At 43.0% G+C, this 25,075-nt stretch overlaps 1 protein-coding gene across 2 annotated transcripts in view; it reads right to left on the minus strand.

The window, feature by feature from the left end:
- Positions 1 to 136: 136 nt before the first annotated feature.
- Positions 137 to 25,075, minus strand: part of CMTM4 (CKLF like MARVEL transmembrane domain containing 4) — a 57,671-nt gene continuing 32,732 nt past the window's right edge. For both annotated transcript variants that reach the window (XM_039888880.1, XM_039888879.1), the window contains exons 2-4: positions 16,911 to 17,087; positions 8,901 to 8,999; positions 137 to 7,869 (exon numbers count right to left, since the gene is read on the minus strand). In XM_039888880.1, coding sequence (XP_039744814.1) covers positions 7,705 to 7,869; positions 8,901 to 8,999; positions 16,911 to 17,087 — 441 coding nt within the window. In that variant the 3' untranslated portion in view covers positions 137 to 7,704. The remainder of the gene's footprint in view (positions 7,870 to 8,900; positions 9,000 to 16,910; positions 17,088 to 25,075) is intronic.

The raw sequence follows: 25,075 nt of genomic DNA on the forward strand, positions 1-25,075 counted from the left end.
AAGCCAGCAGAGCTGCCTGTCGACACCTACGCCATGGACGGTGGCTGCGCTAAACCTCAACCTAACAGGCCTGTCTCAGGAACTGGGTCCACAACTTTCAAAGGGGTAGGAGGTGAGTCAGAGCAGAGAAAGACAGTACCATTTTTACATATCCATTTATTAAACAACTCCTTCATGACAATTTAATACAATATTAGTGATTAGTGTTGAGAAAATTATTTCCCTCTACATACAAAAATACAGATTTGAACACTATGAAAACAATCAAGACAAGTACCATGAAAAATTGGTCCTTTAAAAGAAATAGGGGGAAAATTGAGGGCATTGTGAGGCTTTGTTTGCCAAATCACTCCAAATGGATCGTCAAACCTAAGCCAGTCAGAGCTGGTGATGCCCACACCAGGGCACCCATGTCAGTTTGAGAAGCCAGGGTAGGAGCTCTGACTGGCCGACACCATAAACCAAAGTTTACCAAATAGGTATGACCTCAGAATACCCCACAGCTGTGTCTAAACTGTCAAAATTTTACGAAGCAAAGTGTAATCGTTATGAAATTAACATTGCCCCCCAAAAGTACCACTGGACCAAGTACCAATCGGTAATCATATTAGAGTTAATAGCCACCTGACTTGACTTCCTTTGTTAGAAAATAATTACATATTCTGACCCTCAAAAAGGACAAAGAAAGCTACAATTTTATGTTTCAATAAATCCATTCCTTCATTTTGCAATGGCTCAGCTAGTTTCCTCAAGGTTTTTCTTGACTAGACAGAACTCGTATCCCACAGGGGTCAGAAAGCAAAAGGAGCAGATAAGAGTGTTATCTGTGTCTTAATTTCATCAAACTCCTCACAGCAGGAAATCTATTTTGTTCAGGCCTAAAACAAAAAAAAGGCCCCCCAGCCTACCCAGGGCGTCCATGACCCAATCTTGAGATCTGAGTGGAACCTGAGAACAAGCAGAAAGTGAGCCTGGGACTAGGGAAGCCGCCCCCTCCCCCGTCTTCCAGGACGCAGGCAGCAAAGCTCCTGGAAGACAGCAAGCCAGAGAACACCCTAGGGTTCAACAGCCCACGACAATGGGCCTTTTCACTGTTTTAGACCCAGAGAATAGAAGTCAGAGCACCAAGGATGTTCTGTTCTGTTCCTTTTTTATGGAACCACTTTCCTTTTACTGTCTGAGGTGAGCAGTGGCTCTCCAAACTGAACAAGTGGTTAAGAAATGCCAAATGCAGTTATACTGATTAAGAATTATTTCACAGAAATATACTCTTACTCTCAGACTGTTTAAATAAGCAGAAACAAGATGTGGGGGAGAAAGCAGCAGAGAGGGGATAGGAACAGCCAGGGGTGGTTTTGTTTTCTTTTTTAAACGACATATGAAATTTAAAGGGAAAATGGCCAACCTCAAAACTAGCATTGCTGAAAGCAATATTAAAAGGACACAATCTAAAATCATGCTACAAAAATAGTGTTATCTGGTTTAACTAAATGTACAACTTTTTTTCAGTTCCATGATTGACAAGAGTATTTATGTGACTGACACACAGAAGGCACCAAAGGTGAAGTGATTATTATCTGTCTTAAAATATACAGAAACAGAATTATCTACGCTGGGCGGGAAAAAATAGTCATACCTGTAATAAATAGTTAAGTGTTTTGCCACGGGTTCCTGAACCCCTACAAATTACAACATATACAAATAGTTTCAATCCCTAGCATTCTCTTAGAGGGAACCACATCAAAATCAAGTTATGAAAAACACTGGTTTTATCCACATATGTCATCTCAATATTAGGTAGGATTTGAAAACACATGTTTAAATGGGTTACAGAGTAAGAGCTGGAAGCAGGTGGCCCCTCTGTGGGCCTAGGCCAGCCTGGAGGGCTGTCCAGCCATCCGGCCCTCGCCTTCCCCCAGGAGCCAGCCTTCCCCCAGCCCTTGGACCAGCCAGTTCTCCCTTCAAGCCCCAAATATTTGCCTTCCTCACTTCTGCAGAGAGGGAAACAGAGTACTGAAACTTGCAAACTGATTCTGGAAAAGGCAGGAAAGCCTAACCGCCCATGGAGAGAAGCAGCCATCAATCGGACCTAGCCCTGCCTGGCATGGGTGGCACATCCCCACACCGTCCTCATTTCCTGACCTTCTCTTCAAGTGGCTTTCCTGATGAAAGGATATGCTTCCAGCAGGGTCCTCCAAAGAGGACTCAGATTTGACAATTTCAGATTATTACTGAATCCCATATAAGCCATTATCTGAAGCAACTGTGTCATCCCTTCTCTCCTCTGAGGCACAATTATGAAGAGAAACTTTGGATTGGACCTCACCCTCATCCCATCAACAAAGCTGATGAAGATCATAGGAGACAAGATTCTCCCCTTAATGAGAAGAATAAAAGTTCTGAAAGCTCACTAAAGTCCAGGCTATTAACCCCTTAATGAAGGCTCTCAGCCTTTCTGTGTAATGCATCCCCAACCACTCCAGGGTGTAGAGATAGCAAGTCACCTGAATTAAGGTCTTGGCATTAAAAATGTAGACAACAAACTAACCTGAAGAAAAAGATATACTAATCAAAGATCCATAATCTTAACTTAATTCTAGGCAAGTCATCATTGATTCAAACAGTGGGCTTGTGGGTAACATTTTCTTTACTGTTATGTTTATGGAATAAGAAAAACTAGAAAAAAAATCCCCAAGGTTGACATATTTTAACCAAATGAATGAGAACGTAATCTAGACCAAAGACGAGAAAATATACCAGGACCCACTCCTCTGTTTCAAACCTAAGAGTATATAAATGCCGTTTACTTGTATGAAGAAAAGTTAAACAGAACATTCACTTTCAGAAAATAATCATTCTAGTTCTAACAGTTGTTAAAGGTATTTTCTTTCTGAGACAGTTTCAAAATAAAAGAAATGTAAAGGGTCAAATATTTCAAATTACCTTCTCAGACAGCTTTTATGATTTCAACAATATCTGCTGAGAAAAGAAGAAACAAGGGTTTTGTAAAGAGCTGGGAAGTTTACAAAGGTCAAGGCAGGTGGCGCTAGGCCTGCATCCTCTCTCAGGTGGCACTCAAACCAGAACCTGAGTCACCTGTCCAGACCCGCAAGTTCTCAAACGCAACACCAAGAACCGCTCTGGAGTGCCAAGGCACACTGGTCCCAACATTCATGAGTTCTTGCTCCCAACCTGATTCCAGACCATAAGACCTCACTTTTCCCAAGATAAAAGGACAGGAAGGTAGTTAACCAAGCACATTTTTTCAAGACTGCCTGGGTCAGTAACCAGTCTGGTGTTATCGACGGTCCCACAGCAGATGGTGTCTGGGGCATGGGGCCTCCTCCTTCCTCCTCTCACCTCCAAGACCTGTCCTTGTTCCCGCTCAACAGCCTGTCATCTCCCTGGTCCTACAAGTGAGTGCTGATAAAGATGCAAGACCTGGGGAAGAGAGAACTCCTGGGTTCTACAGACTTCACTAGGAACTAAAAAGTGTCTGGAGACCTCATGAGCTAATGGCAGTCTCTGGAGCAGGAAGCAACTTTTTATTCTGCTTGAAAGACAGCAGCAGCAGCAGCAGCCGCGCCGTAGGAAGTGTTTTTACCTTTTGCTACCTATTTAACATCATTATTTTCCTATAAACAAGATATGGAAAAAATGACAACCAGACAGCGGCCCAATACGATGACCTCATGGTTGCTTTGCTTTGAACAGGGATGGCAAGGTGGGAACCACTTATATCATCCCTGCCTTCCAGAATCATGTTGTCTCTATACTCATCTGTTAGGACAAGATCTAAAAGCAACCCGCAGAAAATCTTGCACAGCCAGAGATCAGAACTTGGTCCGCTTCTTAAACACATGGAGTGGTGAGGGGTTTCCCAAACAGCATATGAGTGTCTACAAGAAAAGGTGAGGCTGGGCCACACATAGGACATGACACATGGAGGGGTCAATCAAGGCTCATTCCTTGCAAGTAAGAATTCAGACACGTGCAGACAAAGCATGTGTGCTTCCTCTCCTCAGAAACCACCTTAACCCAAGTTTGAATCATGAGGAAATCTTCGAAGAAAGGTAATTGAAGATACAAACTTTAAAAGAGTAGGAATGTTTTCAACTGAGTCACAAAGCTCTCGCCAGAAGCATCCAACCCAAGGTGGAGGTCAGATACTCCCTGCCTACCTATGGGCATGAGCCTTCCTGCCAGGGAGGTAATGGCGACAAAGGGCTGGAGGTGTCATCCATCTCCCAGAGCCAGGCCCGGTCCTCACTGGCTTCCTTGTGGCCAGGCTGAGCTCTGCTCATGCTGGCCCTTAAGTTTAAGCTGCCAAAGAAAAGAAAACATGGGTATTGGGACTGAGCAGGCGCCTACATTCTTGCCTTTTTGTAGGCAAAGGTAATCTCTCTTGGATGACTATGGCTGCACCAAGTAAAAATCTAAAATAAAATACTTTAAATCAAACTTATGAGATTTTAAACTGTAAATGCCTTGGTCTTTCCCTGGCTTTATATGGGGCCAACAAGTGTCTTTAGGCTTTCGTGATTGTAATCTCTCTGTATAAAAGGGAGAAGGTATTCCCTCCCCTGCCCCCATTCCTTCAAGCAATGTGAAGGGAGGATAAAGAAGAATCAAAGAAAAATTTACCACATCAACCAAATCAGTGCCAAGATAAACTTTCTCCTAAGACGTCAATGTTTGCATCCATATAAAACCACCAAATGCTTGAGGGTTTCAACTATACGGTCTCCAGGAACAAATTCAAATGCACACAGCAACTTCAGCTCTCTTCAAGTTTGGCACAAACTATGAAAGCCATTATGCCACCAGAAAATTGAGAAACACTAAGATTGACTCAGCCTGAAAATACCACAAACCAAACTGACATAGGTCCATATTGGAACTGTTAAAAATGCAAAAATATGCTTCTTTCAATTTGCAAAAAAAAAGTCCTTTTAAGCTTCCCAAATCTAGATTGTCTTGTTTGTACACAGAGGCAGCATAAGAAAAACGCAGGTGAATTTACATTCACCTAAATACTCATATACCCTTCATAACTTACCCACCACCACACTGCTGTAGGTGACGAAATATATGACTGTATCATACCAATCAGAGAGCCTACCTGGCCACTTCCGGTTATAGTGGGAGCTAATTAAATAGGAAGACACATATTTACAAAAGCCATGGGAGAGCCTCATGGCAAAGATATTAAATAGTTACAAGGACATAAATAATTTCAAAAGTTCTAACACTAAGATGCAAATGAACTCATAAGTTGCTCTGTGGCACAAGGTGTCATCACTTTTTATCATCTACCAGCATTTACGGTTTCCACGGGCTTCAGAACCCTTTCTTGCAGCTGACGATACGTCCTCAGGAGGCCAATAGGCTCTTTTCCACCAGATGATAAACTGGTTTTACTGAAGTGACTTGGGAAAACTTGGGCAGCAATCCTGCCCGAATGGTATTTCTTTTCTTCAATCTCACTTCAAAGGCGGCTTTTTATTGAGGCCAAGTAACATGATTCCCAGCAGATTTCCGATAAAGTTCAGGGTGGTCCTTCCAAGTGGGCCCCATTTAATGCAAGCCTGAGTCTTTGTGACTCTTTTTTAAAATGGAACTCACAGAGAGAGATAAGTCTAATTTTGACTATGTGTATACACTCAACAAATGCAAAATAAATATATAAAATGAACAGATAAAATCCAGATGTCAGAATCTCCTCAAAAATCACTACATGTAATAGGTTCGAAGTTTGTGAAGCACAATTTGTCCTGCCTCCCCATAGACGTGCGAAGAGGGCTCAATCAGACCTTCTGGGCGATGCGCCCGGCTGTGACCAGGCTTGGCTGCCCTCTAGGGGAGCAGAGGGAGGTGAGTTACCACCAGACCAGCTGGGTCCGCACCACAGCCATGGGCCCTGAAGCAGACAAGGGGCTTGGACATGTGACCTGGGCCACTGCCTCAGAAAGGAACTGCAGCAGAACTGAGTGTACTGGACGTTCAGTTCAGGGAGCTAACCCCGAACCCCAAGCCTTCAGAGACAGCAGAGTAGCATTTCCTATAGAGTCCCCAGCCTAGCAGTGTCACCTGACCTATTTCTCAGCACTGCTCTTTTACGAAGAAAGCAATGCCACCATGCATAGATGGATACTTTCTCACACGTGCTCTCCTCCTGCCACCTTCAAAGATATATTCATAATCACATTCTCTCTCTCTACACAGTACCCTGCTAAAACTGTGATCATTCACTAGCACAAGATCCTAGGGATTGTCCACGTTACTGCAAAATCTTCCCACCAGCAGTGTTTTTTCCTTGGTGAGGGCTAATCGCAAAATATTAGAGCTAGAATGAGGTTTGTAAACATTAAAAACAGTTCAAAGAGTGAAAACCTGACAAGTTAAAACAATTTTTCCATAAAAGAGACAATGTCTCTAACAGGAAAAAAACAAAAAAATTACAGCATCATAGGGGCTCGTTTAACTCATTCACCACAATAATCTTCACTTTATCAAGAATCAATCAAAACCTAACATAACTAGAATTTTCCCCAACAACTTCCAAGATTGATGTTCATAGTTTTGATCCTGAGGCACAAAAAGCTTCAATTCGTGCCTTCTGAAATATCAGTGAAAGGATGTGTCATGGTACAAATTCAAGTATTTTCAAATCCTAGACAAGTCTACTCAGAATCACTTTAGAACTCTTCTCAGGCATTTGAAAATTAGCACGCATTTCTAAAACAGAGGTGTACCCCTACCTGTGGTCCACAAGACAGCAAATTGGCAAGCGTTCTGGCTGGTGGAATGGACTGTATTTCTTTCCTGGCTTTTACCTGAGAAGGTAAAATTACAGAAAATCTGCAATTCAGCCTCAAAGTATTAAGGGTACATAGGAAAGTGGAAAGCAAGACGGTCTCCATATTCCTGGAGAATCTGGGATTCAGGGAGGTGATTCATTTGAGGAAGAATCAAGTGATTTCTCAGTAGGGTGGAAAACGAAAGGTGACCCCTCCTGCATGTCAGCAGTCCTGTGGAGCTGTCTCAAGAGGACACCAGCTTTTCCCATCCCCACAAAGTCCAGACCCAGCAAAGAGATCCACCAGCATCGCCAAGACCCTCAGTGCCACACGTGGCTTCCCAGGCCCGTGCTGGCTGTCTCGAGGCCCTGGACATGGAAGACGAGCAGCAGGGAAGGATCCCAGCAGCAAGACCAAGCGCTCACCTGGAGCACACGCTGAGGGCTGCCAGGGGTCACTGTGGGCTGACCGTTCCAAACCTGGACCTCCATTTCTTGATTTTTTTTTCCTTCTTCTAGCAGCCCTCATTTAATCCAAAGTCTTGACTTGTTACAAATACATATCACAGGGTGACTCTGAGTCAGATGGGAAGCCTGTACTCAAGGACAATGAAGACCTAAAGTGGACACGGCAGCCTGGGAGGCCAGCTGCTTCCATGGCCACCAAATGCTGGAGAATCCGTAGGCCTCTCCCACCCACCTCTGTCTGAATGGCTGGGTATGGGGGCTCCCTGCCTCCCATACCTGCCAACAAGGCCACTCTGAAAACCCTTTCCCAAAATGAACTTTTACCAAAGAGGACAAAATTCAGCTTAATCACATGAAAATCTGACGTGATGAGGGAAAGAAAACTTGATTGAAAGGATGGGCACGAGGACGAGAGGGAGAAGGACTCTGGCAGGTCCTCATGTGTCCAGACGCTGGATCTCTGGGCGACCGTCCACGTCTCTGGACTCCGTGCGGGCTCGGATGTAGTCATTGGCGCTCTGCTGGTGGATGCTGACTCTCCATTTCTGCACTGCCAGGAATGTGTTCACTGCATACACTGCAGTTGCCAGGAAGCCAAATATCTATAAGAAACAGGCACGGTCTTCAGGCACTTCGGCAGTCTATAGGGTGTCTAACAGCTGCCCTGTCAGTGCCATAGCCAAGTCTTTAGTCATATGACCCACACAAGTCCTGCCTGACCTGAAGACAGCCTGAGGTTTCCTTCAAAGTATTTTGGATCTATTTTTTTTTTTAACCACAAAAATGTCTCTTTTACAGCACCGGAATGGGCACCGGTCTCAAATGAGAAAATACATGTAGACAAATACCATGTAGACAGAAAACCAGGGTCCCATATGTGAGCCCAACTCAAGCCATAAGACCTGATGTTCCAAATCACAGCCCCCGAGCCCTACTTGCTGTCCAACTGCTCTTACCTGGACGGCTCCAAGTGGGCAGCTCCAGGATGAGAAGCAGCAGAGTTTGACTTATTTTTAATAACTGATAAATCTACTGAGTGACTCTGGGAGAGCAGCTACTTTAATATATTTTTCATAAACCTTTTAATCCCCCCAATTACAAAAGTGCTACACACTCTTTATAATCGCAGAACAACACAGAGATGCAGAGTGCAGAGAGAGAAGGTCTCACATCATCTGGTTCCCACCACACCCTCCACAGCATTCCACCTTAAAGAGCAAGAGTGTCATCTGACTGCTAAATGGTGCCAAGGCTGTGTTCATCTTCATTAAGACCCCCACACCTCACTGACAGACGGACATCCAGGGCTCTCTTGGAAACAGACTGAAACAGGGGTTCTCAAACCCAATCGTGCAACTTAATCAGCTGGAGGGCTTGTTAAAATACATTTCTGATTCGGTGGCTCTGGGGAGCCTGGGAATGGCATTTCTAACAGGTTCCTGAGTGATGCTGAGGGGGCTGTTCCAGGAACCATACTTTTGAGAACCATAGCACTGAAGGAACTGGGATTTCCATTGGTCCCAATATCATTGGCAAAGAAGTAGGACATATGCTCTGAACACAGCAACAGAGGAGAGCAAGTCACAAAAAGTATACAAATCAGCCCATGTTTTAACCATTTGCGTTCACTTACCACGGCAGCAATTTCTGCTCCAGATTTGTGGTTTAAAGCAGCCAGGACGATCGAAGCAATAAAGAAAAAGAAAGTGCTGAGTCCAGTGTTGACCAAATCCTGATGAAAAAAGATAAAATAAAATCACTTGAAAAGAATCATTTCATGCTTTGCCTTAAAAGCCATTGAAGAACTTTCGAAATGAGAAGCACAATACCCAGCCTCTCTGATGGCTCCATATTTTAGTCTCGATGGCCCCAGGGGTGTTGGTCATACAAAAGAAGGCAAAGATGGCAACAGTTTATGATGATACTTGATAAATTACCACAGCCAAATCTACATTTTAAGCAACCATGCTACCATTTCTTAATGACATTCTTTGAGAACCCCAAACTGCTAACACATCAAGGACATGCACACTAATTACTATTTAGAGGTTCTATTGTCATCTTTCAAAAACTCATTCAAATCATCCTGGCATGGACAAAGCTCTCCAAGAGCCCAGAATGTACTGAAACTGGTGAAATCCCCTCCAACATCCCCTCATTCGTGACATTTCCAGAGCAATTTTCAGACCTAGGGAACAAACTTCACCAGACCTCACACTCTTTTTTATGTAGTCTTTCAAGCCTCTGTCGTTAAAGCCTAAAGGATTTGCTCCTAAGCTTCTTGCAAAGCAAATCAGGTTACATATCCAATGCTTCAAAGATTTAACTCCTGTATTACTTGTCAAGAGGAACACAGCACAGTGATTAAAAGTCACAGCCAGACTTGGGTCCTGACCAACCATGACCTTGGACAAGGCACTTCGCTTCTCTACATCTTATGTGAAAATACACCCCCTTCTCCTAGAGTTTCTTAAGAATTAAGTGACAACACATGTAAAGAGCCGATCATTGTGCCTGGCCTGTAGTTAGCGTTTCCTGTACATTTATGGTTACTTCTGTTATTACTACTTTGGCATCAGGCCCCACCAGCCTGGGTTATACCTGAGTGCCTCTGTGATCTTCCAGGGGAAGAAAATGCAGGCAAAATCCTAAACTGCTTCAGTACCCTGTTGACTGGACCATCAACACCAGGTAGGACCCCCAGCTGGTCTGGCTTCGAGGTCCATTTCTGATTTTTAAAGATGCAAAAAAGGCAATGTTCGCATCATAACAGTACTGAGCCTGTGCAGCAGGAACCCCAACACACTAGCCAGTGCTCTGTACGGGCTCATGGGAGCAGCAAAGTCCTGACTTCGAAACTGTTCAGAGATGTCTGCCAGCAGGAATAGCTTTCAGCTATGACCAAGGTGTGAGGCCTGGGCAAATCTTTCACAAATGCAAACCAAGAAGTGTTTAGTTACACTCAGCTCTGGGTAAGGTGCTACAAGGATAAAGAAGAATATAAAATGTACTTTCCAAACCAGACTGTTCACAAATAGGGAAAATGTCTTATCATACAATGCTGAAGCCAAAAGTCAAACAAAATAGTATGTATATTAATGGTGATTATGTAAAAATATATATGTGGTAAAGTGCTGATAAGTAGCAGAAGTTTTGAAGAGGTTCATGTTATTTGTCTATAAATTCCACATCTGGAAATTTATCTTAATATATTATCCTAGTGCAAAAAGGTCTAAGTATAAGGATGTTCACCGTTATATTATTTTAAATAGCAAAAAACTGGAAGCAAACAAAAATGCTCAAGAATAGGGGCTCTGTTAAATAAAATGGCATTTCCATAAAAGAACACTATAAGGTCATTAAAAGTAATGATACAATTGTGTAACACAGAAGATAATCAAGGTAATTTAAATCAAAAAGCATGACTTTAATGGTTCCACTTTTTTCTACTCACACAACACACATTGCATATGTGAAAGACAGTCTAGAGAAAATGAGTTTTTACTTAAGTGTTACAAGTGGTGACCCTGGATGGGTTCAGTTACATATGAATTTTTAACAGCTTTATTGAGATGTAATTCATATACCATATAATACATCTAATTAAAGCATACAATTAAATTATCACAATCTAATTTTAGGACATTTTCAGCACCTCAAAAAGAAACCTCATACTCATTAGCAGTTAATTCTTCATCCATCCCCTACTCCCAGGCAACCACCAGTTTGCTTTCTGTCTCTATGGAAACCTATTGTGACTGGCTTCTCCCACTTGGTATAATAGTCCTAAGGTTCATTCATATTGTAGCATATAACAATCTTCGTTCCTTCTTAACACTGAATAATATTTCATGTACGGATACAACACATTTTTTTTATTCATCGGTTTATGGACATTTCAATTGTTTCTACTTTTTCATTTATAAATAATGCTACTATGACCTTACAAGCTTTTCTGTAGACATACATTTTCATCTCTTGAATCATCATATGATTTTTTCCTATTTCATTATCTATATCTTCCAGTTTTTCTATAATAAACACTTACTAGTTGCACAGTTTAAAAAGCTTAAAACTGAAAATGAATGAATGAATGAATGAATGAATGGCTTGAAGCTGGAGTGCTGTAAAAGTTAATCAGCATCGACTACTTGGGTTCCACGGCCATGAAATAAAATCAAGGCTAGAGATTCACCCTTCGTGTTAAGCGGCACACACAGGCATGCCCTCAGACGTGGATTTTGGGGTGGCGGTTAGTCAACATTGGTGCTTCATTGTTTTTTAATACTTTTAATAGACATGTACTCTATCACCACATGCTTTCCAGTTTGCCACGGTCGTCCCCACTTCCTGCAGTCTCACGCCCAGCCACCTTACGTTTCCTGTCTGGCCCCTAACGCACCCAAGGCTGCAGCCCTCCTTACACTGGGAGATGAAGAGGAAGGCTGCCCTCACATACACAATGCTTTCAGGTCTCTCCTTCAGTAACACACCAGCAAGTACAGGTGTGAGCCCAAGAGACTCTGACAACAGATCAAGGGGATCTGGCCTAGAGGGCAATAACTCGAGGCCTATGGGCCATATCTGGCCCACAGATATGTTTGACTTGTACAGTGTTCAAAACAAATTTGAATAAGCCAACATTTAAACACCAGAAGCCTGCACATAAAAACTAACTTCTAAGAAAAGTAAAACAAAACAAAACCCAACTTCCAGCTGCTCTTGAAAATGTGTTCTAGGGGGTCTCACGACACGATACCACAATTGGCTGGGGCCAAGTAGGAGGACCACCTTCTCCGCCTCCCCATCCCGGGTCCATCTTCTCACTCGCCCATTTACACCACGTGCCCAGACCCCAGCAGGCCCTGCGTCTGTAACCCTGCTCCAGGCCCAGAGAATGGCCACCGACGGCATGCCCCATGCTTCCGTTCTCTGTGCCCGGCAACCACCCGTTCATCCCTCAAGGCCAAACTGGAATCTGGCCTTTTCTCTGACCCACTCCAGGCCCCCTGCCTGAGGAATCCACTCCCTCCTCGCCTGTGTTCTCCCAGGCCTTACACTAAACTGGATCATAAGAGCACACATACCACAGTAGAGCAGCGTGCACCTACCAACCCTGTACTTTCAGTTCCCAAAACCTGGCACAAAGCAGGTGTTTGAGCAATGCTTGTGGAAACGATCACAGACGAGGCATTTATAAACAGGTCCAGTCCTGGGCTGTCACAGCAACTGCTCCCAAACCCCTGGGTACTGTGGCTGGCTCTAGTCTTAGCTCTACACACAGCTGAAAGGAAGTTTACAACACTGTGCACTGACTTGTGCCCAAATGGTCCCAGTATCAAAGGGACAATCATAATACTGATGACAGTGGTGGCTACCATCTATGGAGAGCCTACTGCGCCAACCATATAACTCCAGCAACTCAGTGAATCCTAATCAAATTTTTATCCAAAATACCTATAAGGCGGAACACATTATTTTCGTCCACTTTTAAAAATATGGAAACTGAATCCCAGAGAAGATGAGTGTTGTATAACGAAAAATATATAATTGGTCCCTGTCCCTGTTCCTTAGAACTTCTGGAGTGATAAGACTTCTTTTGTCATTCATATCAAGGCCCTTTCCACCCACCCAGAGTTTATGCTAATGAGGCGACTCTCTGGAGTCCCCAGATAGTTTCAGGATCCGGGCTGGTTACCAGAAAAACCAACCAGGTGATTAGAGGGTTGGAACTTTTAGCTCTACCACCTCCAACTTCTAGGGACTAGGGAGAGGGGCTGAGGATTGAGCTCAGTCTCCAAATGGCTAATGATTGAATCAATCATGCCTACATAGTGAAATCTCCATAAAAACCCTGAATTACGGGGTCTAGGGAGTTTCTGAGTTGGTGACTACATCCACGTGCTAGGAGGGTGTTTGCACCTCAACTACATGGGATAGTGGCTCCAGCACTTGAGACTTTGGGACCCTGCCCTGTGCATCTCCGCTTCCATTTGGCTGTTTCATGGTTGTATCCTTTATAACAAACCCATAATCGTAAGTAAAGCACTTTCCTGAGTTCTCTGAGTTGTTCTAGAGAATTATCGAACCTCAGGAGGCGGGGTGTGGGAACTCCACATCTGCAGCTGGCCAGACAGAAGTGCAGGTCACCTGGGAACCCCATCTGTGGCTGATGTCTGAACTGAACTGTTAGACACCCACTTGGTGTTAGAAAATTAGGAAATTTCTTGGTATGAAAAACTTATGCATATTCAGTGTCACAAAAAAAACCCCAGCACATTTGGTCTCAAAAGTGGTGTCAGAAAACACCACACAATGAATCATGGCCAAAGCCTCAGGGCTCTGCAAGTGACTGTTCTGGGTGACTTCAGACTGTTCTCAATGCGCCACAGCACCGGCCTGGGTTCTCAGATAGGAAGGGATCTGTGGGGGGAGTAAGGGCCACCGAGGCCACTGAAAAGAAATACCAAGGAAGAAAAAGAAAAACCAGGAGAATGTGGTGTCACAGGAGGCAAGAGCATAGAGGATGGCAGAAGGACTGAGCGTTCTGCAGCAGATTCCCCCTGAAATGTTTAGTGGGGGAGGAATGAAGAATAATCAGAGGATCCAGGAACATGGAGACCCCCAGTGTTCCTGACCAGAGGATTTTCAAAGATATAAAGTCATAGACTAGGGAGAAGGGCAGTAGCTGTGTTTGGGAAGGGGTATTGACACTATCCTATCTCTGGCCCCAGGTGGTAGCTACACAGTCTTTATCATTCTTCATTAAATTATACATTAACTTTTACAAAATTTTCTGAATATGCTGTATTTGACGATAAACAGTGAGAAAAGAGGGATTAGGAGGTAGGGAAATAGAGAAGGCATGTGTAGATCCCCCTTCCTCTTTACAGATGTTTGGATGAGCAGGCCTTGATGGGCTCTGAGTGCCAGCCAAGGAAGGCTTTCAGTGGTCTGAAGGGGATGGAAGAGAGGCATGAGGTGGGGGAGGAGGCAGGTGGTACTGATCAAGGTAAACACAGGTGGAACACATGGGTGTGTGAGCTCCTATTATACAGAGAAAAACAAATATTGCAGAATAAGTTCCATAGACTCATCAAAAAAAAAATTACATTACCATAATCTTTCTGAGTGCTTCAAATTATGCTTGTACAAAATATATACTTTGTATCAACCTCCTTATTTACCATTTTTCATGCATATTTGTGTCAACCTAAGCTCCTGAAATAACCCATTTTTTCTAAATCCATACCAATCACATCCTGTTTCACTCATCGGCAGGCTCTGTTGGGGACAAAAATACTCTAACCACCTTGTTAGAGAAACAATACATCGAAAGCCAACCCTCTGTAGTGACTTGATGAGCTGGGATCAACCCTGAAGAACTCACTTTTGCTGCTCTCCCAGAGAACAGATGATCTGAGCACTCTTCAATAAATACCATCTCTTCAAGTTCATGTAACTCACATACACTTTTGCTGGATAAGTGTACACCTTCATCTGCTCTAAAGGGTAGAAATTCTGGAAAGGATCCCAAGGGACAGGAAAGTATTCTCAAGTGACACAGTACCACCTAACCATTTGCCCTAGCCAACACCAGCCAGAAGACAAGGATGGACACTCATTGACCAGTAAAAAAGATGCACTTTGATATGACCAGGTGGTGTGGTAGCCAACAACCGAAAAGTCTTTCACGATTAAATAGAAAAATCAGAATTCCAGAAAGATCACTAAATAGGTATTTTGGAGGATAAAGGCCAGGATGGATTAGTAAGAAATATGAAGTATAAAGTCTTTTAACAGATTTATGGCTGTCAAATAAGCAGATAAGACAGAATTAAGGGAGTTGAATCAAACCTGGTAGAAGTCTACAAGAGAATGATACAGTTGGTAGACAACAGGGGCCTTTTACTTATGCTAAAATTACTACTTATCAGACTGGAACCAGTGCCCACTGGTGTGAGGTACCTTTATACATATTATCTCATTTCATTTTTAAAACTGCCCTATAAGAAAATATTATCATCTCCATTTTACCAGTGGTGGGTCTTTACCAACATGAGGCTCTAAGTGGCTTTCCCAAGGATCACCACACAGCCCCTAAGAGCCACCTTGGACTTGAAGCCAGACAGGTCTGTCCGACTCAAAGGCCCTGGTCTTAACCTTCCCAGAAGCTGCTTTTTTGTCAAATAAGTCTTCTGATAGGATTCACTCACAACCCAGCCCCACTCTTCCCTCAACAACTATTGATCGAGAAGGCCTTAGAAACAGGAATCTGGGATACCAGTGAACCTTGACCCTGTGGAGCCTACATATTGGTTGGGGGAGGTTGGTAAGGTTCTCTTATACGATCTACCACACTATCAATTTAGATCACAACTCTGTAAACATTTTCTTATACTTTATCTTAAAAATGGTTGAGATATTAAAGCCTTTCACAAAATCTTGACAAAATGCCTCCAATATCTTGAGGTTTTAAAGTTTAAATTTAAATTTAAATCACGTTTTTCTCAGTTTTCAATGCTGACATCAAACCAGCTGAGTTTTCAACAGACATCAATTTTTCTAGTTCAGTTCTCCTCTTGTTTTTCCTCCTAAAAGAGTTCAAATAACAGAGAGAGAGCATCCTGCCAGAAAGACCCTCTCTCCGTGGCACCCCACAGGGTCACCGTGAGAGTGGCCCTGCCAGGCAAGGCGACAAGCTCCGGCCTCCTCCCTGGCTCCCTCACATGGGCCACTGTTTCTGCAGCGCTGCACACACCCAGCACCTGCCAAAGAGAGAGGAGCTCCCCCGAAGGTAGGTGGTCTCAGCCCTGCCCCCTCCCCTCCTCCTATGGCCCTCTTAGCAGCTGTGGGGCCCACAGGGTTCTCCTCCCACTGGCACAGAAGGGTGAGGCAGCTGACTGCTTTCCTGTGTCTCTCTGATTCCCTTTGAGCTCTTGCACGTGCTTATTTGCAAAGAAATATCAAGAAAACCAAGCACTATTAAGTTTCCTCTCTTGTTTAGCACAGTAAGGACAAGTAACATAAGTCCAGGGAAAGGGGCCTGGGAGTAACCTGCCCTGAGTTTCCCCTGCCAATCAGAGGGCAAGGCTGTCAAATAGGGTTAAGAACCCAAACCACAGAGAGAAGAGGACACATGTCCACTTAAGACTCTGATCAAACTACTAAACCTCCTGGGTCTTCCCAGTTGCTTTGAATTTAATAATATTCCTAGACTTTGCAAGGTACTGGCATTTTTATCCATATTTTCTATTCTTCCTGAATCAACACTTTTTTTGTAAATGGCTTTTGGGTCCAGTGCGAAAAATATGCAAAAATGTATTAACTCTATTTTCTCTTTCACATATTCTGTAAATATCAACATTACCAATCATCTCAGAGGATCATGAAGTTGAAATGACATCTTTAAAGAGGTCAAAATAATTATTATGATGTTTCTACTATTAGTGAAGATTCCATTTATTTTATAGTTTTAGTCAACCCGGTAAAGAAATTTAAAATTTCACAGTTGAATTACAATGGACTAGTTAAGTAGCATAATAAACTGGAACCAAACACAAAATGGAGAGATTCCAACTTTCCCTTGGAGCCGAGTAGCACCCGATCCTTTCGCAGTCAGAGAGTGGCAACTTGTACTCACTGTCAGGTTCCAGTTGATCTGGGGGATCCTCATGTGAAGGTTGAGACTGAACAGAATCAGCAAAACTCCAGTCACCACAAATGCGCTACAGCTCACAAACTCAAAAAAGTAGAGGCCTTCACACGGGGAGCACTCCATGATGGTCTCTATGCAGATGAATGCAATCAGGGCCAAAATCTAGGAAGAAAATGGGACACACACATGTATGTGTATATTCAGTACACATCGGTGCACATATGTGCCTGCCACATTTAAAAAAAACTCAACCACCACCATCACATGCAGCCACAGAGTTTTCCTCTGAGGACAGCAGTATCATTATCGAGAATATGACCTGATCCAATTCTTCCGAAAGAACAGGTATGGGGCCTTCGGGAAAGGATCAAATTCCCTATGTACCTAACTAAGCCCCAGCACAGTGCGCTAAAGCCAGTCTGGTGCGGTGTGGCCCTTGAGAGGGAGCAGAAAGGAACATCTCTGCGATGTTTTTAGTTTTACCTCTGCCTACGCACGCTTCTGATTTAGTCTCTACCACAACTATGTCAAACATTGAGAAGGCGAGATCCTCGTGGTGTCCATTTTATGCCATCTGCAACTACCTTTGCAGTTCATGCTGAGGTCACACAGGCTGGCTTTAAGGATAGAATAATCTCTTCCCCCAATTAGAAGTCCCTAAAAACGAGGTCTATTTATCTAATTTATAAGCTATGCTTTTTAAAAGTTTATCATTGAGCTTGATCACAAAAAGGCAGACTGGCAGCTGATAAAAACATTTTTAAATCTACCAATTATAGAATCAATTTCTTCCTGAAGGACCAAAGGAACATTTTAACAATATATCCCAAGAGCTTGGAGATCATAAAGTAAAATAAGTGTTAACAGAAAATTACCAGGTGAGCTTTCAAAGGAAGATTTCAGGAGGAAGAAGAGGCCCAAAGGCTGATTTAACGGCCCTGTGATCACGGAAATATGAGGTGCTCTCACACCTAAAACTGGATCGGTCTTGGGCTCCCGGCCTCCACTTCACTTCTTTAACAGAGCACCTCACAATCGACCGCATGTCAAGCCTATGCCAGAGCTTCCAGGCCAGACCCCACCTCAAAGGTCAAGGAAGTACAGGCAGGCATCCCCACTGTCTCAGATTTGTCCTTAGAGCTAGTGACATCAGCATCACCAGGGAGCCTGTTAGAAATGCAGAATCTCTGTCTCCCCTCCTTGACCTACAGAGTCAGAATCTGCATTTTTGACATGGTCTCCAGATGATTAAAGTGTGGGAAGTATGCAAGGCATGGGCAGTTCTGGGCTCTTCTCTGCCTATCGTGCTTTTCAATGTTCCACTCAATGCCACCTCCGCCCCATGCCTTCCCTGACTGTGGCGCTCTCTGCCAGGCATTATCTGATTCCACCCTCTCTTAGGAAAGCCGCTTGTCTGTGACTGCGTTCTACCCTTTTTTATACTTACCATTATGCATTTCTCCACCTTCTGAGCTTTATGAAGGTCAGGGCCGGTCCATCGCTCTCTATGCCCAAGACACTAAGCACAGTAACTCGCATGCAGCCAGCAATCCAGGGCTCATGGAGCCACTGAAAACCCACACCAACAATTCCTGATGTACTTATTAGCATCTCCACAGGAAATGAAGGGTGGCTCTGCTTTTCCCACTGTCAATACTTCCACACAAAAACACGCGTTTCACGTTTCTATTATAAGTCATTAAAGACATGGGTCTTAAAGCACACACTCTGTGCTTCTCTCAATGGCTCTCCTAATTCCCTACAGAACCATAGACTTTAATTCTCCATCTGAATTACATGCCTGACTTGCAATCGATTCACAAAGAAATAGTTCATATAAGGGAAACTCCTAAACTTTTTTTTTTTTTACTCCTGTAATTGGATCTAGCAATCTTGGGCAAGAAATAACACACTGTACTGATGAGTTACAAATGTTTCTGGTATGCTAATTTCAACCATATTTGTGTAGGAAGGTAACACCTACATTCTTAAATATTAAAATAAGCATCGGTTCAAGAATATGCAAATCTAATAGGCCATTCAATACAGCAGTGAACAACACAAAAAAATTTCCTGCTCTCTAGCTCATATGCTAATGAAAAAGTTTTAGAAAAATGAAAAATACAGTATGTTAGGCAGTGATAAAAGACGAGAAATCAAAGCAGGGAAGGAGAATGAAATGTCACTAGGACAAGAGTGTTTGAGATTTTAGGCAGGGTGACCACGGAAGGCCTCGTTGAGAAGGTTCCAGATTTATGACACAGTTTATTAATGGTTTATCATAAAGGGTATGAAAGGATACGATTGAACAGCTCGATAAAGAGATACAAAGGGCAAGGTCCAGGAGGGTCTCAAACACAGGAGCTTCTGTCCCTGCGGAGTTTGGAATGTACCTGCCACCCTCCTGCACGGGAATGCATTCTGGTTCACCCACCTGGAAGGTTCACCGACATGGAAGCTCATCAACTCTCCTGTTCAAGAGTTTTTATAGAACTTCATCTGTAGTCCCCTGCCCTTCCCCTATGCCAGTGTCGGTGGGTGGGGTTGAAAATTCCAACCCTCTAATCACCAGGTTGGTTCCCCTGACAACCAGCCTCCATCCTTAGGTGCTTTCCAAAAGTCATCTCGTTAACAAAAACTCAGGTATAGTTGAAAGGGGTTTGTTGTGACTATCAAGAGACACCTTTTTCACTTAGGAAATTCTAAGGGTTTTAAGAGCTCTGTGCCAGAAACGGAATGAAGACAAAATATATATTTCTTATTACAAATCACAATAATTCATATATAGAGATGTAGAGATAAGATTCATAAATATATTCACAACTATACACATACAATAATTTAATTAATCTCCTATTGATGGGTATTTAGGTGGTTTCTAATACTTTTTCTAATAGGCAGTACACTTTTTTTTGCCTGCTTTTGGCCCAGCAAATGTCAAATTTTCTTCCAGCACAATCTACTGCTGAAGTAAAACCTACTCATCAACCAATGAGAAGAAAATAAGGACTCATTGTTATACTGGGAGTCAACGATTCAAGACAACCAGAGTAAAACGTCATTCCATACATAAGAACTTTGAAGTAGACAAATGTCACATGTAAAATTGCACAGAGACATTCAAGATGTAAATGAGGAACAGCTATTGTATTTGCTAAGCAGGAGATCCTGGGTGCCCTTGGAGAGAGGCCCTCCTACGTAGCACCTACCAATTGACCAGGAGTCAATATTTACATAGTTGATAAGTAAATTGATATTAAAAGGTTGTCAGGTTTCCACAACTGGAGCTAATTATGATTGCCGGCATCAAAAAGTAGAGAGAGAGAAAGGGCTGGCTGATTAAGTTACTCTAAAACTTTAAAACTTCCTGAGAGCCCATGTTACTATTGGTGGCAGTGTGAACTGCCCAGATCTTTCTGGAGGGCTGTGGCAATCAGAAGTACTGCTCACCAAGAGGCACATGGTGGGGTTGGAGATTTGTGCTTGAGACTTTCCCAGGGCAGATTTATTCTCAAAATGATGACGCTTCAGAACTCCACACTCACCTCTCCAACTTCCTATCTATCACAATTCTTTTTGCTAGGTGGTGATAAATAGCAATGGGCATTTTGGGGCTTTGGCAAATTGGACATTGAACGAGAGAGGCGTTAAAATGGGTTTAGCTGTCACTTCCATGTGCAATTATTGTAGCCTTCCCACAGTACGAATGGCTTCCAGATATGCTTTGATCTGACATCATGATGAAGAAACAGGCCCCACAATCCATAAGATCAATGGGTCCTACAATGCCATAGGAGTGTATGGGTGGTGAAGGAGAGATGGGGTTTAAAACATACAGAGCCAGAAGCTCATCTGTGGAGAATCCTTCAGATCATCAAATGCATAACACTGTGAGTGGACGATTCTGTTTTCATCAGTGCCTAAATGGAAGTTGTGCCCTATCAGGAATATATCCAATAATGCAGAATATGCAATTATAAACACACTCTACATTTCCTTCCTTTTTGGTGGGAATCACGTAAAATAGAATTTATCAGAATTCCAGGGTTCATAGGGCAGAAACCTGCAGTGGTACTATAAAGACCAAGTACATATGTGTGAGAGATTACAGCCCAAGCACCCCAATGTATGAGATCTGGCATATTTGACAAATCTTGAACTGACGAAGTCCAACACTCCTGAATAAAATGGCACACAAAACTGCCTCCAACGCATTGAAACAGCCTGAAGAAACAAATGTTCCTGTGACAGTCTCCTACACACATTCATTAGGAAGTCAATGTATGTAGTATAAAAGTGTACTGATTGTATAATGCAATGCAGTGCAGTGGCGATCTAAAATTTGAATTGTTCTGCTGTCCATCTACATTTCAGATTGGTTTTGTCTACTTTTTCAGAGTTAACTGATTATACTAAAATTCAAATGTGATCTATCTTAATAGAGGCAAAAACAGAAAGAAAACACTTTTTACATTTGTGATTGAATGTGTTTCTCATTCTAAATACTCACTATTGCATCTAATTTCATATTTTTAATTTTATATCATTTTCCTTACAGCGGGCCTCCAAAACCGTGTGAGCCTCAAGTCCCTCAAAACCTGGATCTACTTCTGAGTTTGGGCAAAGAAAGGTGAGTGGATGAGACACATCCGTAACTTCTGGCAGCAGCTTTTGGAGACCGTGAGCAATTTCATCATGCTCTCTCCCCTGCCACAGCAGCCAGCAATATTCCAGGTGGGGGTGGCCTCTGAGTAAAGGCTGATGCGCAGCCAGCTTCCAGATGACCTGAGATGAGTGTGTAACATAAGAGAGAAGGAGACCTCCCTTGTGTTAATCCAAAGAGATTTTAGGTTTGTTACTACAGCACAATCCAGCCCATGCTGACAAGAAAGGGCACTTTGACAAAATGCTAAATTAGCACATGTCCTGGATATCCAGTACAAAACTGCAAATTTAGGATGAATATGTTACCACCTTATTCACTCTAAAGTCACCAGATCCAAATGGTTTTACAGACAAACTCTTACCAGATTGTCAGATAAAGATACTGACTAAGTTATTTAGACTCTTTTATAATAAAGTATTCAGAATTTCAGGAATCTATCTATGTGGTTAGATGGTGGGCAGATTTTTTTATTTTATTTTAGGCTTCTTTTATTTTCCAAAATTTCTACAATGAGTATGTGTGTTTTTATTTTAATGACTCAAGATTCTATGTATAGACACTTTTTCAAACATCCAGATTTATTGTAAGTCAAATGTTGCAAAGAATCGATCCTTATTTGTTTTGAAACCATTCAAGAATATTTTGAAATGACATTAAAAATGTTAATGGAAAATGAAAGTCCCTCTCAAGTCCATGTGGTCCCATTTCTTTATTAGAAAGTTCATCATCTCTAAAGCCTCCTTGATAGCATGGAATCCTATTTCCTGGCCACTGCTACACCGTAAGTGTAGGAAGTGGGCACAGAGCAGCCTCATGGCCAGCACATAATGAAAAGTCAGCCTTTCACTAATGTGATGGCAAGGACCCCCCAGGAAGAAACGGTGTCCCTAATATCTATGAAGATCTCTTTGGAGGTTAGACAAAATCCAAATCTAACTTGGTCACCTCTTTATCAAAGGACCTAATAAAGCTCATTCTAAACTATACATACAAACAAAAATCACAGCATTTCAAAACAAATTTAAGGGGCCTTAAAAACCACCAGCTACAGAAATGACTATCCATTTGAAGATGTCTATGATAATGTGAACCTGTAGTGCCTCTTATGTAGCCAGACAACTTCAGTGACCCTGATTGCTCAGTGGTACCTGGAGGCTGCTGTGCTTTCAAGCCTCGATTCCAACCCAGCTAACACCCCCCATTATACACACAAAGAAATAACTAACCAGTGCCCAGAGAGGTATTGAAGTTTAGAAGACTTTAGAAGACTCCGGGATAGCCCTGGGCTCAGGTGGTCTCAGCAGAAAAGCAGGAGAGGAAAGTTGGTTTGAGGTAGTGTCTCACTTTGAAACTGAGTTCCTTGGATGGGGATAAGATGGAGGGTAGGGACAGAACCTAGTTCCTCACCAAAGTACTTCTGTTTTCATATTTCCATTAGCGATGGTCTCTAAACTTTTCTGACCAAAGAACAAAACACTTAATAGCCTCTTGAACTAATGCGTCGTTTGTAAATTATTAATCTGGTTTATACACTGGGAAAATATTTCTGTTGTGCTTTTACATTTTTTTCTTTTAAGTTTGAAAACTACTAATGCAGTCTGACCTTTTCAGTTACAGAAGAGAAGTCATGAATTCACAGTGTGCTTGGCTTTGGCCCCTGTGGCCCCACAGCTTTGGCCTGAGCTATTTCCATCATAACTATATCCCCAGTCTTGGGGTACTCAGAGCACATCAGCATATTAACAGTCCTGAAAAGCCTCACAATGAAAAACCTGTTTACCTTTATTTGATGCATGGATTATGTTACCCAAACACAGAAGTCCCTTCCCCTTTACCACACCTATTAACATTACATCACAGTGTTTGGAGGGAAACCAGTTTGAGAAACACAAGAAGTATGTGCTGGTCAGTACTCAACTCAGATCATGCACAGTGTAAATGCACAAAGTAAAACACAGAAGCTCATTTACCCGGCAGGATAGCAACTACTGAGGATCCTAATAACTTAGTGATGAACGCACACGTGTGTGTGCACTCACACACTCACACGCACACAGCAGGGTCCAAAGTACCTTCAGAATCAAACCAAGCTCTAATCAACCCTAGCACACTCATAATTAAAGTGTCCCTCTTCCCACAAATACTGAAAAAATATTTGAAAGAAGAGACATGGTTTGTATTGAGCCACAAAGACCCGACAGGCAAGTTGTTAAAACGCTGCTTCTGCTGGAAGACCTCATGATGTACAGAACAGAGAACCCGGAGAGAGCAGCAGAGGAACGAGGAAGTGACTGTGCTTCAGAAACCAACTCCATTCTCAGCTCACAGCTGATGCTAAAATGGGGTCCCAGAGCCAGAAACACAGAAGAGGCATGAGGCCTTTCCCCACCATCTTTCTGTGTCCTGAAGCCAGGGGTTTTAAGCTGCTCTTTAAATGTACGTGTTTGTTAAATGACAGATCACCTTAAAACATAAGCTCCCAGGCCAGAAGCCACGTTGTATGGTCTGCCAAAGGGGCTCAAACAGGCAAGTGCATTGCCAGGCATCACAAAATAACAATGGTTTGCATTTAGGGAGCATCACTAATATAAGGATGCTCTCAGGCCCTGCGCTGCGCAGTCCATCCGTTATCTCTGATACTCACGCACACTCAGGGAGCAGGTGGCATCTCTATCGTGTGGACCAGAAGGTTTGCCAAAGGCCCTAAAGCAAGTTCCTCCCCATACCTCATTTTCATATACCAGGTGCCTAACGTATGACTTATCCAGGGTCTTGTCTCTCCCAACCCACCTGACCATGGGAAAAAGTATCCTTGCATGATTTCTCTTCAAGGAACACAGTATGAGACCCAGGGAGCCAGAGCTATGAAGGTCTCTGACAAAGCACACAACTCGATTACTCATTCTCTAAGAGATCTAACTACAGTACCGCCTTACTTTTTCTGAAAAAATAATACCTGAGTTGCTCCTCTCTAGGGAGGCCATCCCATGAGGAGGGTAGATTTAAAATATTACCCTCCTCTCCCCTGAGATAACAGAGCAATGAACAAATATTTTTTGGTTCCGAAACAAAGGAGCTAAACGCAGGTGTAAATCATTTCACCTGTGACCAGTGTCTCTGAATACGATCTTTGGTTCCACTGGTTTTCTCTGGCTAAATAAAGTGTCCAAACTATGCATCTGAGAGATGCAGAGAATGAAAAGAAAACTGCTCTGGAAGGGCAGGGATGGCCCCAGGAGCTACAGCCACCCAGGCTGGCAGGGAGCACTAATTAGGCAGTAGGATTAATATTCTTAACAAAGGAGCCAGGAGGTGGAGGCAAGTAACTTCCTTATTGCTAAGAAGAAAAGGAGAGCTGAGGACAAAGGTGGAGGCTGCCAAGGGCTCAAGGCGGTCAGCAGGAAAGAGGGAGCAGAGAGCACCAGGGCGGTGGCGGCTCTGCCAGGTATGCCCACTGGGCAGCCCGGCCAGCCACACTCCAGGC

The sequence above is a fragment of the Pteropus medius genome, unplaced genomic scaffold (assembly GCF_902729225.1).
Source record: "Pteropus medius unplaced genomic scaffold, Ma_sr-lr_union100, whole genome shotgun sequence".
Taxonomy (NCBI): Eukaryota; Metazoa; Chordata; class Mammalia; order Chiroptera; family Pteropodidae; genus Pteropus; species Pteropus medius.